At 45.2% G+C, this 18,792-nt stretch overlaps 1 protein-coding gene across 1 annotated transcript in view; it reads right to left on the reverse strand.

Moving 5' to 3' along the window:
- Positions 1-13,291, reverse strand: part of LOC144602619 (uncharacterized) — a 56,665-nt gene extending 43,374 nt beyond the window's left edge. Inside the window, exons 1-5 of the mRNA XM_078415749.1 lie at positions 12,881-13,291; positions 12,706-12,801; positions 9,826-10,059; positions 9,144-9,166; positions 8,933-9,051 (exon numbers count right to left, since the gene is read on the reverse strand). Coding sequence (XP_078271875.1) covers positions 8,933-9,051; positions 9,144-9,166; positions 9,826-10,059; positions 12,706-12,801; positions 12,881-13,291 — 883 coding nt within the window. The remainder of the gene's footprint in view (positions 1-8,932; positions 9,052-9,143; positions 9,167-9,825; positions 10,060-12,705; positions 12,802-12,880) is intronic.
- Between the last annotated feature and the right edge of the window lie 5,501 nt (positions 13,292-18,792).

Consider the following 18,792-nt stretch of genomic DNA (forward strand, 5'->3'; position numbering starts at 1 on the left):
GGAATTTTTTGAGGATGTAACTAGGAAAATTGACAGGGGAGAGTCAGTGGATGTGGTGTACCTCGACTTTCAGAAAGCCTTCGACAAGGTCCCACATAGGAGATTAGTGGGCAAAATTAGGGCACATGGTATTGGGGGTAGGGTACTGACATGGATAGAAAATTGGTTGACAGACAAAAAGCAAAGAGTGGGGATAAATGGGTCCCTTTCGGAATGGCAGGCAGTGACCAGTGGGGCAGTGATCGGTGCTGAGACCCCAGCTATTTACGATATACATTAATGACTTAGACGAAGGGATTAAAAGTACCATTAGCAAATTTGCAGATGATACTAAGCTGGGGGGTAGTGTGAATTGTGAGGAAGATGCAATAAGGCTGCAGGGTGACTTAGACAGGTTGTGTGAGTGGGCGGATACATGGCAGATGCAGTTTAATGTAGATAAGTGTGAGGTTATTCACTTTGGAAGTAAGAAGAGAAAGGCAGATTATTATCTGAATGGTGTCAAGTTAGGAGGAGGGGGAGTTCAACGAGATCTGGGTGTCCTAGTGCATCAGTCAATGAAAGGAAGCATGCAGGTACAGCAGGCAGTGAAGAAAGCCAATGGAATGTTAGCCTTCATAACAAGAGGAGTTGAGTATAGGAGCAAAGAGGTCCTTCTACAGTTGTACCGGGCCCTGGTGAGACCGCACCTGGAGTACTGTGTGCAGTTTTGGTCTCCAAATTTGAGGAAGGATATTCTTGCTATGGAGGGCGTGCAGCGTAGGTTCACTAGGTTAATTCCCGGAATGGCGGGACTGTCGTATGTTGAAAGGCTGGAGCGATTGGGCTTGTATACACTGGAATTTAGAAGGATGAGGGGGGATCTTATTGAAACGTATAAGATAATTAGGGGATTGGACACATTAGAGGCAGGAAACATGTTCCCAATGTTGGGGGAGTCCAGAACAAGGAGCCACAGTTTAAGAATAAGGGGTAGGCTATTTAGAACGGAGATGAGGAAGAACTTTTTCAGTCAGAGAGTGGTGAAGGTGTGGAATTCTCTGCCTCAGAAGGCAGTGGAGGCCAATTCGTTGGATGCTTTCAAGAGAGAGCTGGATAGAGCTCTTGAGGATAGCAGAGTGAGGGGGCATGGGGAGAAGGCAGGAACGGGGTACTGATTGAGAGTGATCAGCCATGATCGCATTGAATGGCGGTGCTGGCTCGAAGGGCTGAATGGCCTACTCCTGCACCTATTGTCTATTGTCTATTGTCTAAGTGTGGCATTAAACTAAGTAGTGGGGGGGGAGGGGTTGACAAACTGGGAATATGAAGATGGAGTTAACGGGGAAGCGAAAAGAGGAGAAATTGCAAAGGAATCTCGAATGAATGGGAAGGGAAGTTCGAGAAGGGGTAAGAGAGTAAGGTCAGGGCCAATTGTGACCGGTGTGAGAGGGGAGGTGAAAACAGAAATTAAAGTGTTGTATTTAAATGCGCGAAGTACAAAAAATGAAGTGGATGAGCCCGAGGCTTATTTAGACATTGGCAAGTATGATGTTGCTTATTTAGACATTGGCAAGTATCAGAGGCCCAGAAGCGGTTGGAGGCGGTTGGAGATAAAAACGTTCCCACACACTTTAAAAGAAGTGTTCTGGAGGAAGCCGCTGATTGGTGGAAGCGGACTAAAGGAAGCAGCTGATTGGGCGTAACCCCGGGGTTGTAATTCTGCTTTTTGTTCGTACTTTTCGTTAAGGGTCCGGTGAGTTCAGGGTTCAGTGAGTTCAGGGTTCAGTGAGTTCAGGGTTCAGTGAGTTAAGGGTTCAGTGAGTTAAGGGTTCAGTGAGTTAAGGGTTCAGTGAGTTAAGGGTTCAGTGCTTTTTAGTAAAGGTACAGTTTAAAGGATTAAGAGGGATTTGATTTAATTTGGGGGTAAGACATGTCAGATGAGATCGGCCCCGTGGAATGCTCATCCTGCAACATGTGGGAGATCAGGGATATTGTCGGTGTCCCTGATGACTACGTGTGCAGGAAGTGTGTCCAGCTGCAGCTCCTGGCAAACCGCATTGAACGGTTGGAGCTGCGGTTGGATTCATACTGGAGCATCCACGAGGCTGAGAAGGTCGTGAATAGCACGTACAGTGAGTTGGCCACACCACAAGTAAAAGATAAGCGGACAGAAAGGAAACGGGTGGCCACTAGCCAGCGTAGCAGTAGGCAGGTAGTGCAGGAGTCCCCTGCGGTCATCTCCCTCCTAAACAGATATGCCATTTTGGATACTATTGGGGGAGATGCCTCATCAGGGGAAGGCAGCAGCAGCCAAGTTCATGGCACCGTGGGTGGCTCTGCGGCAAAAGAGGGGAGGAAAAAGAGTGGAAGGGCTATAGTGATAGGGGATTCAATTGTAAGGGGAATAGATAGGCGTTTCTGCGGCCGCAAACGAGACTCCAGGATGGTATGTTGCCTCCCTGGTGCAAGGGTCAGGGATATCTCTGAGCGGATGCAGGACATTCTGAGGGGGGAGGGTGAGCAGCCAGTTGTCGTGGTGCACGTTGGCACCAACGATTTAGGTAAAAAACGGGATGAGGTCCTACAAGGTGAATTTAGAGAGCTAGGAGATAAACTAACAAGTAGGACCTCAAAGGTAATAATCTCTGGATTACTACCAGTGCCACGTGCTAGCCAGAGTAGGAATAGGAGGATATTTCAGATGAATACGTGGCTTGAAAAATGGTGCAAGGGGGAGGGATTCAAATTTTTAGGACATTGGAACCAGTTCTGGGAGAGGTGGGACCAGTACAAACAGGATGGTCTGCACCTGAGCTGGAATGGAACCAATGTCCTAGGGGGAGTGTTTGCTAGTGCTGTCGGGGAGGATTTAAACTAATGTGGCAGGGGGATGGGAGCTGGAGCAGAGAGACAGAGGGGTGTAAAATGAGGGTGGAAGCAATAGGTAGCAAGGTGAAATGTAAAAGTGGCAGGCAGACAAATCCAGGGCAAAAATCAAAAAGGGCCACTTTTCACCATAATCGTACAAGGGGTAAGAGTGTTGTAAAAACAAGCCTGAAGGCTTTGTGTCTCAATGCAAGGAATATACGTAATAAGGTGGATGAATTAAATGTGGAGATAATTATTAATGATTATGATATAGTTGGGATTACGTAGACATGTCTCCAGGGTGACCAAGGCTGGGAGCTCAACATCCAGGGATATTCTATATTCAGGCGGGATAGACAGAAAGGAAAAGGAGGTGGGGTAGTGTTACTGGTTAGAGAGGAGATTAAAGCAGTGGAAAGGAAGGACATTAGCTTGGAGGAAGTGGAATCGATATGGGTAGAGCTACGAAACACTAAGGGGCAGAAAACGCTAGTGGGAGTTGTGGACAGGCCACCTAACAGCAGTAGGGAGGTTGGGGATGGCATCAAGCAGGAAATTAGAAATGCATGCACTAAAGGCGCAGCAGTTATAATGGGTGACTTCAATCTACATATAGATTGGGTGAAGCAAACTGGCAGGGGTGCTGAGGAAGAGGATTTCTTGGAATGTTTGAGAGATGGTTTTCTAAACCAACATGTCGAGGAACGAGAGAACAGGCCATTCTAGACTGGGTATTGAGTAATGAGGAAGGGTTAGTTAGCAGTCTTGTTGTGCGAGGCCCCTTGGGCAAGAGTGATCATAATATGGTAGAGTTCTTCATTAGGATGGAGAGTGACAAAGTCGATACAGAAACAAGTGTTCTGAACTTAAAGAAAGGTAACTTTGAGGGTATGAGGCGTGAATTGTCCAAGATAGACTGGCGATTGATGCTGAAAGGGTTGACGGTGGACATGCAATGGAAGGCATTTAAAGGTACGCATGGATGAACTACAACAAGTGTTCATCCCAGTTTGGCAAAAGAACAAACCAGGAAAGGTAGTGCATCCGTGGCTAACAAGGGAAATCAAGGATAGTATTAAAACAAAAGATGAAGCATACAGATTAGCCAGAAAAAGAAGCATACCAGAGGACTGGGAGAAATTCAGAGTCCAGCAGAGGAGGACAAAGGGCTTAATTAGGAAAGGGAAAATAGATTATGAGGGAAAACTGGCAAGGAACATAAAAACAGACTGCAAAAGCTTTTATAGATATGTCAAGAGAAAAAGATTAGTTAAGGCAAATGTAGGTCCCTTGCAGTCGGAAACAGGTGAATTGATCATAGGGAACAAGGAGATGGCAGACCAATTGAACAAATACTTTGGTTCTGTCTTCACTAAGGAAGACATAAACCGTCTGCCGGAAATAGCGGGGGACCGGGTGTCTAAAGAGATGGAGGAACTGAGGGAAATCCAGGTTAGTCGGGAAGTGGTGTTAGGTAAACTAAATGGATTAAAGGCAGATAAATCCCCAGGGCCAGATAGGCTGCATCCCAGAGTGCTTAAGGAAGTAGCCTCAGAAATAGTGGATGCATTAGTGATAATTTTTCAAAACTCTTTAGATTCTGGAGTAGTTCCTGAGCACTGGAGGGTAGCTAATGTAACCCCACTTTTTAAAAAGGGAGGGAGAGAGAAAACGGGGAATTATAGATCAGTTAGCCTAACATTGGTAGTGGGGAAAATGCTAGAGTCAGTTTTTAAAGATGTGATAGCATTACATTTGGAAAGTGGTGAAATCATCGGACAAAGTCAGCACGGATTTACCAAAGGCAAATCATGTCTGACAAATCTTATAGAATTTTTCGAGGATGTAACTAGTAGAGTGGATAAGGGAGAACCAGTCGATGTGTTATATCTGGACTTTCAGAAGGCCTTCGACAAGGTCCCACATAGGAGATTGGTGTACAAACTTAAAGCACACGGTATTGAGGGTTCAGTGTTGAGGTGGATAGAAAATTGGTTGGCGGACAGGAAGCAAAGAGTAGGAATAAACGGGTCCTTTTCGGAATGGCAGGCAGTGACTAGTGGGGTACCGCAAGGCTCAGTGCTGGGACCCCAGTTATTTACAGTGTATATTAATGATTTGGACGAGGGAATTGAATGCAACATCTTTAAGTTTGCGGATGACACGAAGCTGGGTGGCAGTGTTAGCTGCGAGGAGGATGCTAGGAGGCTGCAGAGTGACTTGGATAGATTAGGCGAGTGGGCAAATGCATGGCAGATGCAATATAATGTGGATAAATGTGAGGTTATCCACTTTGGCGGCAAGAACAGGAAAGCAGAGTATTACCTGAATGGTGACCGATTGGGAGAAGGGGAGATGCAACGTGACCTGGGTGTCATGGTGCACCAATCATTGAAAGCAAGCATGCAGGTGCAGCAGGCAGTGAAGAAAGCGAATGGTATGTTGGCATTCATAGCAAGAGGATTTGAGTTTAGGAGCAGGGAGGTTCTGCTGCAGTTGTACAGGGTCTTGGTGAGACCGCACCTGGAGTATTGTGTGCAGTTTTGGTCTCCTAACCTGAGGAAAGACGTTCTTGCCTTAGAGGGAGTACAGAGAAGGTTCACCAGATTGATCCCTGGGATGGCAGGACTTTCATATGAGGAAAGACTGGATAGACTGGGCTTGTACTCGCTGGAATTTAGAAGTCTGAGGGGGGATCTTATAGAAACATATAAAATTCTTAAGGGGTTGGAGAGGCTAGATGCGGGAAGATTGTTCCCGATGTTGGGGGAGTCCAGAACCAGGGGTCACAGCTTAAGGATAAGGGGGAAGTCTTTTAGGACCGAGATGAGAAAACATTTCTTCACATAGAGAGTGGTGAGTCTGTGGAATTCTCTGCCACAGAAGGTAGTTGAGGCCAGTTCATTGGCTATATTTAAGAGGGAGTTAGATGTGGCCCTTTTTGCTAAAGGGATCAGGGGGTATGGAGAGAAGGCAGGTACAGGCTACTGAGCTGGATGATCAGCCATGATCATATTGAATGGCGGTGCAGGCTCGAAGGGCCGAAAGGCCTACTCCTGCACCTATTTTCTATGTTTCTATGTTTCTATGTGGGAATCACTGAGACATGGCTACAAGAGGGCCAGGGCTAGGAACTGAATATTCAGGTGTACGCAACATATAGAAAAGACAGACAGGTGGGCAGAGGGGGTGGGGTCGCTCTGTTGGTGAGGAATAATATTCACTCCCTTGCAAGGGGTGACATAGAATCAGGAGATGTAGAATCAGTATGGATAGAAATGAGGAATTGTAAGGATAAAAAGACCCTAATGGGAGTTATCTATAGGCCCCCGAACAGTAGCCTTGACATCGGGTGCAAGTTGAATCAGTAGCTAAAATTGGCATGTCGCAAATGTAATGCTACAGTGGTTATGGGAGATTTCAACATTCAGGTAGACTGGGAAAATCAGGTTGGTAATGGACCCCAGGAAAGAGAGTTTGTGGAGTGTCTCCAAGATGGATTCTTAGAACAGCTTGTACTGGAGCCTACTCGGGAGAAGGCAATTCTGGATTTAGTGTTGTGTAATGAACCTGATCTGATAAGGGGACTCGAGGTAAAAGAGCCATTAGGAGGCAGTGATCACAATATGATAGGTTTTACTCTACAAATTGAGAGGGAGAAGGGAAAATCGGAAGTGTGAGTATTACAGTATAGCAAAGGGGATTACAGAGGCATGAGGCAGGAGCTGGCCAGAATTGACTGGAAGGAGGCCCTAGCAGGTAAGATGGTGGAACAGCAATGGCAGGTATTCCTGGGAATAATTCAGAAGTTGCAGGATCAATTTATCCCAAAGAGGAGGTAAGATTCTAAGGGGAGTAAGAGGCACCCGTGGCTGACAAGGGAAGTCAAGGACAGCATAAAAATAAAAGAGAAGAAGTACAACCATGCAAAGAAGAGTGGGAAGCCAGAGGATTGGGACTCTTTTAAAGAGCAACAGAAGATGACTAAGAAGGCAATACGGGGAGAAAAGATGAGGTACGAGGGTAAACTAGCCAATAATATAAAGGAGGATAGTAAAAGCTTTTTTAGGTATGTAAAGAGGAAGAAAATAGTCAAAGCAAATGTGGGTCCCTTGAAGACAGAAGCGGGGAAATTTATTATGGGGAACAAGGAAATGGCAGACGAGTTGAACCGGTACTTTGGATCTGTCTTCACTAAGGAAGATACAAGCAATCTCCCAGATGTTCTAGTGGCCAGAGATCCTAGGGTGACGGAGGAACTGAAGGAAATCTACATTAGGCAGGAAATGGTGTTGGGTAGACTGATGGGACTGAAGGCTGATAAATCCCCAGGGCCTGATGGTCTGCATCCCAGAGTACTTAAGGAGGTGGCGCTAGAAATTGTAGACGCATTGGTGAACATTTACCAATGTTGTGTAGATTCAGTATCAGTTCCTGTGGATAGAAGGGTAGCTAATGTTGTCCCACTTATTAAGAAAGGAGGGAGAGAGAAAACGGGAATTATAGACCAGTTCGTCTTACATCAGTGGTGGGGAAGGTGCTGGAGTAAATTATAAAAGACAAAATTGCAGAGCATTTGGATGGCAGTAACAGGATCTTTCCGAGTCACCATGGATTTACGAAGGGGAAATCATGTTTGACTAATCTGCTGGAATTCTTTGAGGATTTAACTAGGAAAATAGACAGGGGAGAGCCGGTGGATGTGGTGTACCTTGACTTTCAGAAAGCCTTCGACAAGGTTCCACATAGGAGATTAGTGGGCAAAATTAGAGCACAAGGTATTGGAGGTAGGGTACTGACATGGATAGACAATTGGTTGACAGGAAGAAAGCAAAGAATGGGGATAAATGGGACCCTTTCAGAATGGCAGGCAGTAACTAGTGTGGTACCGCAAGGCTCGGTGCTGGGACCGCAGCTATTTACAATATACATTCATGACTTGGATGAAGGGATTAAAAGTACCATTAGCAAATTTGCAGATGATACAAAGTTCGGTGGTAGTGTGAACTGTGAGGAAGATGCTATGAGGTTGCAGGGTAACTTGGACAGGTTGTGTGAGTGGGCGGATGCATGGCAGATGCAGTTTAATGTGGATAAGTGTGAGGTTATCCACTTTGGTGGTAAGAATAGGACGGCAGAGTATTATCTGAATGGTGTCAAGTTAGAAAAAGGGGACGTACAACGGGTGTCCTAGTGCATCAGTCACTGAAAGGAAGCATGCAGGTACAGGAGGCAGTGAAGAACACCAATGGAATGTTGGCCTTCATAACAAGGGGAGTTAAGTATAGGAGCAAAGAGGTCCTTCTGCAGTTGTACAGGGCCCTAGTGAGACCGCCCCTGGAGTACTGTGTGCAGTTTAGGTCTCCAAATTTGAGGAAGGATATTCTTGCTATTGATGGCGTGCAGCGTAGGTTTACTAGGTTAATTCCCGGAATGGCGGGACTGTCATATGTTGAAAGACTGGAGCGACTAGGCTTGTATACACTGGAATTTAGAAGGATGAGAGGGGTTCTTATCGAAACGTATAAGATTATTAAGGGGTTGGACACGTTAGAGGCAGGAAACATGTTCCCAATGTTGGGGGAGTCCAGAACAAGGGGCCACAGTTTAAGAATAAGGGATAGCCCATTTAGAACTGAGATGAGGAAAAACCTTTTCAGTCAGAGAGTTGTGAATCTGTGGAATTCTCTGCCTCAGAAGGCAGTGGAGGCCAATTCTCTGAATACATTCAAGAGAGAGCTAGTTAGAGCTCTTAAGGATAGCGGAGTCAGGGGAGAAGGCAGGAATGAAGTATTTATTGAGAATGATCAGCCATGATCACATTGAATGGCGGTGCTCGCTCAAAGGGCCGAATGGCCTCCTCCTGCACCTCTTGTCTATTGTCTATCGTGCTCCTGTGTTGCATGTGTTCCAGGATCTAACATCTCCAGCTGACCATGTGTGCGTGAGGATTCTCAGTCAGTGGGTTGGTGCAGGAATGAATCTCCAATTACCATTCAGTGCTTATCCTGGCCGATCTTTGCATCACATAAAAACATCAATGTGTCCCACAAACCAAGTGAAATAAGTCCATATGTTTTACCTTGTTTAATGGAGTCAAACGTTTCTATCAGCGCTGCCTTCAACAAAAAGAGGTGGTTGAATTTTTCCGCCGTTATGGCACCATCTGTCACTGACAATGTATGGAACTCATCATTAATCCTGCAAATATTAAATAGCTGATTACAAATTGTGCGTTGATGTTTATGAGGAAATATGTTCCATGCAGAGTTTCAGTGAAGAACATGCCCTACCTTCGCTTGCGAACAGCTTCCTCCTGAAATAAATAAAACACAAGACTGAATTGACCGAGACAGAACTGCTGAGAGCACGAATTTCACCCAGATTATTACGAGGTGTCAAAAATTCCCATTTCTCCACTCTCACCCCCAATGACACACAGAGAAGAATAATGATATTGCAGACATAGAACCGATGGAGGAAGTATAAAAATTATTCTAAAAACTACACGATGCTGACAGGATAGTCTGGACAGGGTGTGCGTTTCAGCCGAATAAGGGGTAGGCCATTTAGAACGGAGATCAGGAAAAACATTTTCAGTCAGAGAGTTGTGAATCTATGGAATTCTCTGTCTCAGAAGGCAGTGGAGGCCAATTCTCTGGATGCTTTCAAGAGAGAGCTAGATAGAGCTCTTAAGGATAGCGGAGTCAGGGGGTATGGGGAGAAGGCAGGAACGGGGTACTGATTGAGAATGATCAGCCATGATCACATTGAATGGAGTTGCTGGCTCGAAGGGCTGCATGGTCTACTTCTGCACTTGTTGTCTCTTGTCTACTGAATATGATGTTAGTGATGTGTAGGAAGGAACTGCAGATGCAGACAATAGACAACATAGTTGAATTTGTTTCAAATATATCAGATGCCATTTTGTGACGGTGCACATTTATAGAAGCAAATTTAAATAGACTTCCTTACCTCTAGAAATTTCACGCTGTCTTTTTGTTCCATCCGTTCCTGTAAACGCAGGACTTCCTCCTGAATAGAATTTAAATTCTCTTGAATCTCCCGAAGATTTTTCTCCATTAGATTTAGAATCCGCTCCTCATCTTCACGGATATCTTTGAGGAAGTACTTTTCTTTCTCAGTGATAATCTGGTGCAGTTCAGCAAACTGGGATGTGACATGGGACTGAAGGCTGTGCGACTCTTCCTGTCAAATGAATGCTGAAGATTAACATAATATATTTCTGTTTTGTTTTTGCTTACAGAATAAGTGACTATATAGGCCATCAGCGCCCGGTTCTCAGAATTATCTAATCAATCAAATTCTCTCCCATTTTCCTGAAACAAATGGGACAACGGAAGGATATAGGTGGAGACAGGAAGACAAAGGGAGATCTGGGAAGGGGGAGGGGAAGAGAGGGACAGGGGAATTATCTAAAGTTGGAGAAGTCAATGTTCATACCACTGGGCTGCAGGCTGCCCAGGCGAAATTTCACAAAATTTCAGCTATTTTTTCCTCTGCTCCAGATGGCAACCTCTTTACATCGGCGAAACAATATAACCATATAACAATTACAGCACGGAAACAGGCCCGTTCGGCCCTACCAGTCCACGCCGACCACTTTCTCTGACCTAGTCTCATCTACCTGCTCTCAGACCATAACCCTCCAATCCCCTCCCATCCATATACCTATCCAATTTACTCTTAAATAATAAAATCGAGCCTGCCTCCACCACTTCCACCGGAAGCTCATTCCACACAGCCACCACCCTCTGAGTAAAGAAGTTACCCCTCATGTTACCCCTAAACCTTTGTCCCTTAATTCTGAAGTTATGTCCCCTTGTTGGAATCTTCCCCACTCTCAAAGGGAAAAGCCTACCCACGTCAACTCTGTCCGTCCCTCTTAAAATTTTTAAAACCTCTATCAAACTCGGGCTCGGCGATCGCTTCGCTCAACACCTGCGCTCGGTCCGAGTTAACCAATCTGATCTCCCGGTGGCTGAGCACTTCAACTCCCCCTCCCAGTCTGACCTTTCTGTCATGGGCCTCCTCCAGTGCCATAGTGAGGCCCACCGGAAATTTGAGGAACAGCACCTCATATTTCGCCTGGACAGCCTGCAGCCCAGTGGTATAAACATTGACTTCCCCAACTTTAGATAGTTCCTCTGTCCCTCTCTTCCCCTCCCCCTTCCCAAATCTCCCTCTATCTTCCTGTCTCCACCTATATCCTTCCTTTGTCCCGCCGCCCTGACATCAGTCTGAAGAAGGGTCTCGACCCGAAACGTCACCCATTCCTTCTCTCCTGAGATGCTGCCTGACCTGCTGAGTTACTCCAGCATTTTGTGAATAAATACTTCCTTACATAATCGGTGATTATTCAAAGTCTAAGGCGGTTCGCAGAGCTACCACAGTAATCCATTATATCAAATATTCGCCCGCACATCACTTTTCCCGAGACTCTAATTCGAAATGAGGATCTCGACCAGAAACGTCACCCATTCCTTCACTCCAGAGATGCTGCCTGACCCACCGAGTTGCTCCAGTTTATTGCGCCCATTCATTCATGCGCTACCCTTATGCATAAAATGGGGGACAAACTACACAACACCAGAAACTCCGCACAGAGTGGACAAGGTCCCACATAGGAGATTAGTGGGCAAAATTAGAGCACATGGTATTGGGGGTAGGGTACTGAGATGGATAGAAAATTGGTTGACAGGCAGAAAGCAAAGAGTGGGGATAAATGGGTCCTTTTCAGAATGGCAGGCAGTGACTAGTGTGGTACCGCAAGGCTCGGTGCTGGGACCGCAGCTATTTACAATATACATTCATGACTTGGATGAAGGGATTAAAAGTACCATTAGCAAATTTGCAGATGAGACAAAGCTGCGTGGTAGTGTGAACTGTGAGGAAGATGCTATGAGGTTGCAGGATGACTTGGACAGGTTGTGTGAGTGGGCGGGTGCATGGCAGATGCAGTTTAATGTGGATAAGTGTGAGGCTATCCACTTTGGTGGTAAGAATAGGAAGGCAGATTATTGTCTGAATGGTGTCAAGTTAGGAAAAGGGGACGTACAAGGAGATCTGGGTGTCCTAGTGCATCAGTCACTGAGAGGAAGCATGCAGGTACAGCAGGCAGTGAAGAAAGCCAATGGAATGTTGGCCTTCATAACAAGAGGAGTTGAGTATAGGAGCAAAGTGGATCTTCCGCAGTTGTACAGGGCCCTAGTGAGACCGCACCTGGAGTATGGTGTGCAGTTTTGGTCTCCAAATTTGAGGAAGGATATTCTTGCTATTGAGGGCGTCCAGCGTAGGTTTACTGGGTTAATTCCCGGAATGGCGGGACTGTCGTATGTTGAAAGACTGGAGCGACTAGGCTTGTATACACTGGATGAGAGGGGATCTTATCGAAACATATAAGATTATTAAGGGGTTGGACACATTAGAGGCAGGAAACATGGTCCCAATGTTGGGGGAGTCTAGAATCAGGGGCTACAGTTTAAGAATAAGGGGTAGGCCACTTAGAACGGAGATGAGGAAAATCATTTTCTGTCAGAGTTGTGAATCTGTGGAATTCTATGCCTCAGAAGGCAGTGGAGGCCAATTCTCTGAATGTATTCAAGAGAGAGCTAGATAGAGCTCTAAATGATAGCAGAGTTATGGGGTATGGAACGGGGTACTGATTGTGAATGATCAGCCATGATCACATTGGAGGGCGGTGCTGGCTCGAAGGGCCTCCTGCACCTATTGTCTATTATCTATTACAGCAGCAAATTTATCCAGTCTATCCCTTATGCATTAAATGGGGGAAAAACTACACAATACCAGAAACTCCGCACAGAGTGGCCTTACCCGAACTCCGGAAATCTTCCCCTTCTGCAGCCGCTCCATTTCCTCCAACTCTGACTTCTTTTTGGTGAGAGATTGTACGGAAGATTTAACCTGATCCTGGGATCAGAGAGCAAAGGGGGTTAGACAATGACGAATCAAGCAGGTGAACGAGTGGCCATAGTGAGTTTTATTTTACCTTGCGCATTTCAACAGCTTCCCGAAGCGGCATGAAGTTGTGAGACTTGTGTTCCTGCGCGTCTCTGCAGATCAAGCAGATCAGTTTCTGATCAGTTTCGCAAAACAGCTTCAGTTCTTCCTCGTGTTCCTCGCAGCGAAGTTTACTTTCTTTGCGCGGCGGATTCAGGCTCAGTGTTCGAGCTTTCTCAGCCAGTCTCGCCAAGGCCCGACTCACCCTGAGGGTGCGGTCTACAAACTGCTCTCGACATTCCGGGCAGGAGTTTCTCGCCTCCCGGTCCCAACTCTGCGTGATGCAGGAGCGGCAGAAGTAGTGGCCGCACTCCAGTGCCACCGGATCGGTGAAGAAATCCAGGCAGATGGGACAAACTGCCTCCTCGGTCAAACTCTCGACCTGGTCTTTCGCAGCCATCTTTACTCCGGCACTTCCTGGTTCAAAATGGGAGTGTCCACTGCGCACGCTGCCGTCTGGGGAATGAATGTTATTTGTAGACAATAGTCTACAAATAAGAAATAAGAAAAGGTAAATAAGAAAAAATGTCAAGCTTTATAATTATTTACTGGGTATGAATTGGGACCCCATTGGAATAAAACGTAAGTTTAATGTTCATGGTTAGTAAAAATATTTTAAAAATTTAAATCCTGATTTTAATGCTAAATCTGAGTGAGGCATTGTTCTTTAGTGCTGGGGGAGGGAATGGTGGGAGGCAGAGGGATTAAAGAAATTTCAGGTCAGCAAGGGTTACAGAGGAATGTCAGAAGACTGAGGTCATGGGTAAGGGGGTTACCCACAAGACCACTACTAGCAGTAAATAGCGGCTTTAATAGCCTGATATTAAAGATTGTAGCATTGTCTGTATGTCATAAAAATATTATGATAAGACTAATTTTGTAAGGTGGTATCTGATTAAAATATCTAATTTTATTGGTTTGCCTTTTTTTAACATATTTTCCTCCATGTTTTGACCTGATATTTACTAAGACAAATAAATATCATTAAAAATATAATGTTTTCCTTTTTAGTTTTAGTTTTGGCAGTCTCATTTTATGTTACTGAAATGCAAATTCGCACATTTTTCTTAGAGGTTCCCGTAGTTCATTACCGTATTTCCCGTAGTTCATTACCGTATATACGCTCAATATAGTTAAAACAATCATCAGTCAAGATTTTGAAAACATTTGGTATATATGTGTACTTTGTGGTTACTGAAACTAATACAAATTAACAGTTTAAAAAACTGCATACATGAATAAATATTATTGCATACATGCATTTCTTAATATTTATATAATTTTTTTGTAACAAAATGTGTATGTAACAATAAAAACGTATGTGTAAATTTTGTTCATGTCTTGCGGCTCTCAAACATCTGAACTTTATCGTATGTGGCTCTTACATTAAGCAAGTTTGGCCACCCCTGCAATAGACAATAGGTGCAGGAGGAGGCCATTCGGCCCTTCGAGCCAGCACCGCCATTCATTGTGATCATGGCTGATCGTCCACAATCAATAACCCGTGCCTGCCTTCTCCCCATATCCCCTGATGCCACTAGTCCCTGGAGCTCTATCTAACTCTCTCTTAAATCCATCCAGTGATTTGGCTTCCACTGCCCTCTATTTCAGATTCCATCCGGTTGCTTTAGGAAAGATGTGACCTGCCGGCAGAATTTTTACACCTCCTTTTTCAGGAGATGTCAGTGTCAAGTCTAGGTGGCCTTTCGGCCCATCGAGTCAAGGCTAATCATTAACCATCCATTTACATTAATCCTGCACCGCGACTCCAAGACGGGCCTCACTGGTCAATAGACAATAGACAATAGGTGCAGGTGGAAGCCATTCGGCCCTTCGAGCCAAGAGGCAGAGAATTCCACAGATTCACTAAACTCTGACTGAAAAAGTTTTCCCCCATCTCAGTTCTAAATGGCCTACCCCTTATTCTTAAACTGTGGCCCCTTGTTCTGGACTCCCCCAACATTGGGAACATGTTTCCTGCCTCTAACGTGTCTAACCCCTTAATAATCTTATACGTTTCAATAAGATCTCCTCTCATCCTTCTAAATTCCAGTGTATACAAGCTTAGTCGCTCCAGTCTTTCAACATATGATAGTCCCGCCATTCCGGGAATTAACCTAGTAAACCTACGCTACACGCCCTCAATAGCAAGAATACCCTTCCTCAAATTTGGAGACCAAAACTGCACACATACTCCAGGTGCGGTCTCGCTAGGGCCCAGTACAACTGCAGAAGGACCTCTTTGCTCCTATACTCAACTCCTCTTGTTATGAAGGCCAACATTCCATTGGCTTTCTTCACTGCCTGCTGTACCTGCATGCTTCCTTTCAGTGACTAATGCACTAGGATACCCAGATCTCGTTGTACGTCCCCTGTTCCTAACTTGACACCATTCAGATAATACTCTGCCTTCCTATTCTTACCACCAAAGTGGATAACCTCACACTTATCCACTTTAAACTGCATCTGCCATGCATCCGCCCACTCACACAACCTGTCCAAGTAACCCTGCAATCTCATAGCATCTTCCTCACAGTTCACACTACCACCCAGCTTTGTATCATCTGCAAATTTGCTAATGGTTCTTTTAATCCCTTCATCCAAGTCATTAATGTATATTGTAAATAGCTGCGGTCCCAGCACCGAGCCTTGCGGTACCCCACTAGTTACTGCCTGCCATTCTGGTCAGCTCAGGACCAGAGTAGAAAGGCAGTCATCCTCCACTCTTTGAGAAACCACTCGAGAAGAAGATAACGAATGTGTCTGTACAGCCAGCAGGTGGCAACGTTTATTCGTTCTCATCCTCGACTTTCACCCGAGAAGGGGCGGAGCCTGAAGTAATATTAATAACTCAGTATAACAAAAATAACTGCAGATGCTGGTACAAATCGAAGGTATTTATTCACAAAATGCTGGAGTAACTCAGCAGGTCAGGCAGCATCTCAGGAGAGCATGGGTCGAGCCCCTTCTTCTGAAGAAGAACCTCAAATCTTTAACATACTTAGGAAATCAGCACGGAGCATTGAAGGGCACAAAACTCCAAGACTGTTGTTTACGATCGTTCAATATGATTGAACCTTCTACGTCCTTCGAAATGGCCGTGGGGAACGAAGGGTCTCGACCCGAAACGCCGCCCATTCCTTCTCTCCAGAGATGCTGCCTGACCTGCTGAGCAGTTCTGTTCTGCACTGCGCGCCACCTGTTTTCGATGTCGTTTTTTGTGCCTGCTTCAACTACCTCCCCTGACAGCCCGTTTCATATACCATATATGTGTGAAAACGTTGACCCTAGAATTCCCTTTAAATCTCCCCATCTCACCTTAAACCTAACCCCACTAGTTCTAGATTGCCCAACAATGGGATAAAGACCGTTCATTCACCCTTTCGATGCCCCTCGTGATTTTATATGCCTCTATTTTATCTCTCCTCAACGTTTTGCGCTCCAAGAAATAGTGCCCAGTCTATCCAACTTGGCCAAATTATTCCTCTTAAATATTCTCTACACGCTTTCCATTTAAGGGCGCCTTTCCGAAATCAGGTTGATCAAAAACTAAACATAACACGCCAAGCGAGACCTCGCTAACGCATTGTACAGCTGCAGTAGAATGTGCAGGAAAGAACTGCAGATGTTGGTTGAAATCGAAGGTGGACACAAAATGCTGGAGTAACTCAGCGGGTCAAGGCAGCATCTCTGGAGAGAAGGAATTCGGTGACGTTTCGGGTCGAGACCATTCTTCAGACTGATGTCAGGGGAGGGGACGGGACAAAGATAGAATGTAGTCGGAAACAGGAAGACTCGTGGGAGAACTTGGAAGGGGAGGGGATAGAGAGGGAAAGCAAAGGCTATCTGAAGTTAGTGTAAGAAAATAACTGCAGAAGCTGGTACAAATCAAAGGTATTTATTCACAAAATGCTGGAGTAACTCAGCAGGTCAGGCAGCATCTCTGGAGAGAAGGAACTGGGTGACGTTTCGGGTCGAAACCCTTCTTCAGACTGATGTCAGGGGGGCGGGACAAAGGAAGGATATAGGTGGAGACAGGAAGATAGAGGGATAACTGGGAAGGGGGAGGGGAGATAAAATTGGCGTGTCACAAATGTAATGCCACTGTGGTTATGGGAGATTTCAACATGCAGGTAGACTGGGAAAATCAGGTTGGAAATGGACCCCAGGAAAGAGAGTTTGTAGAGTGCCTTCGAGATGGATTCTTAGAACAGCTTGTACTGGAGCCTACCAGGGAGAAGGCAATTCTGGATTTAGTGTTGTGTAATGATCCTGATCTGATAAGGGGACTAGAGGTAAAAGAGCCATTAGGAGGCAGTGATCACAACATGATAAGTTTTACTCAGCAAATGGAAAGGCAGAAGGGAAAATCGGAAGTGTCAGTATTACAGTATAGCAAAGGGGATTACAGAGGCATGAGGCAGGAGCTGGCCAAAATTGACTGGAAGGAGGCCCTAGCAGGGAAGACGGTAGAACAGCAATGGCAGGTATTCCTGGGAATAATGCAGAGGTTGCAGGATCAATTTATCCCAAAGAGGCGGAAAGACTCTAAGGGGAGTAAGAGACACCTGTGGCTGACGAGGGAAGTCAAGGACAGCATAAAAATTAAGGAGAGGAAATATAACATAGCAAAGAAGAGTGGGAAGACAGAGGATTGGGACTTTTTTAAAGAGCAACTAAAGTTAACTAAAAAGGCAATATGGGGAGAAAAGATGAGGTACGAGGGAAACTAGCCAATAATATAAAGGAGGATAGCAAAAGTTTTTTTAGGTACGTGAAGAGGAAAAACATAGTCAAAGCAAATGTGGGTCCCTTGAAGACAGAAGCAGGGGAATTTATTATGGGGAACAAAGAAATGGCAGACGAGTTAAACCGTTACTTTGGATCTGTCTTCACTGAGGAAGATACACACAATCTTCCAAATGTTCTAGGGGCCAGAGAACCTAGGGTGATGGAGGAACTGAAGGAAATCCACATTAGGCAGGAAATGGTTTTGGGTAGACTGATGGGACTGAAGGCTGATAAATCCCTAGGGCCTGATGGTCTGCACCCCAGGGTACTTAAGGAGGGGCTCTAGAAATAGTGGAAGTATTGGAGATCATTTTTCAATGTTCTATAGATTCAGGATCAGTTCCTGTGTATTGGAGGATAGCAAATGTTATCCCACTTTTTAAGAAAGGAGGGAGAGAGAAAACAGGTAATTATAGACCAGTTAGTCTGACATCAGTGGTGGGGAAGATGCTGGAGTCAATTATAAAAGACGAAATTGCTGAGCATTTGGATAGCAGTAACAGGATCATTCTGAGTCAGCATGGATTTACGAAGGGGAAATCATGCTTGACAAATCTACTGGAATTTTTTGAGGATGTAACTAGGAAAATTGACAGGGGAGAGTCAGTGGATGTGGTGTACCTCGACTTTCAGAAAGCCTTCGACAAGGTCCCACATAGGAGATTAGTGGGCAAAATTAGAGCACATGGTATTGGGGGTAGGGTACTGACATGGATAGAAAATTGGTTGACAGACAGAAAGCAAAGAGTGGGGATAAATGGGTCCCTTTCGGAATGGCAGGCATTGACCAGTGGGGTACGGCAAGGATCGGTGCTGGGACCCCAGCTATTTACGATATACATTAATGACTTAGATAAAGGGATTAAAAGTACCATTAGCAAATTTGCAGATGATACTAAGCGGGGGGGTAGTGTGAATTGTGAGGAAGATGCAATAAGGCTGCAGGGTGACTTGGACAGGTTGTGTGAATGGGCGGATACATGGCAGATGCAGTTTAATGTAGATAAGTGTGAGGTTATTCACTTTGGAAGTAAGAATAGAAAGGCAGATTATTATCTGAATGGTGTCAAGTTAGGAAGAGGGGATGTTCAACGAGATCTGGGTGTCCTA

Source organism: Rhinoraja longicauda, chromosome 19 (assembly GCF_053455715.1).
Source record: "Rhinoraja longicauda isolate Sanriku21f chromosome 19, sRhiLon1.1, whole genome shotgun sequence".
In the NCBI taxonomy this organism is placed as follows: domain Eukaryota; kingdom Metazoa; phylum Chordata; class Chondrichthyes; order Rajiformes; family Arhynchobatidae; genus Rhinoraja; species Rhinoraja longicauda.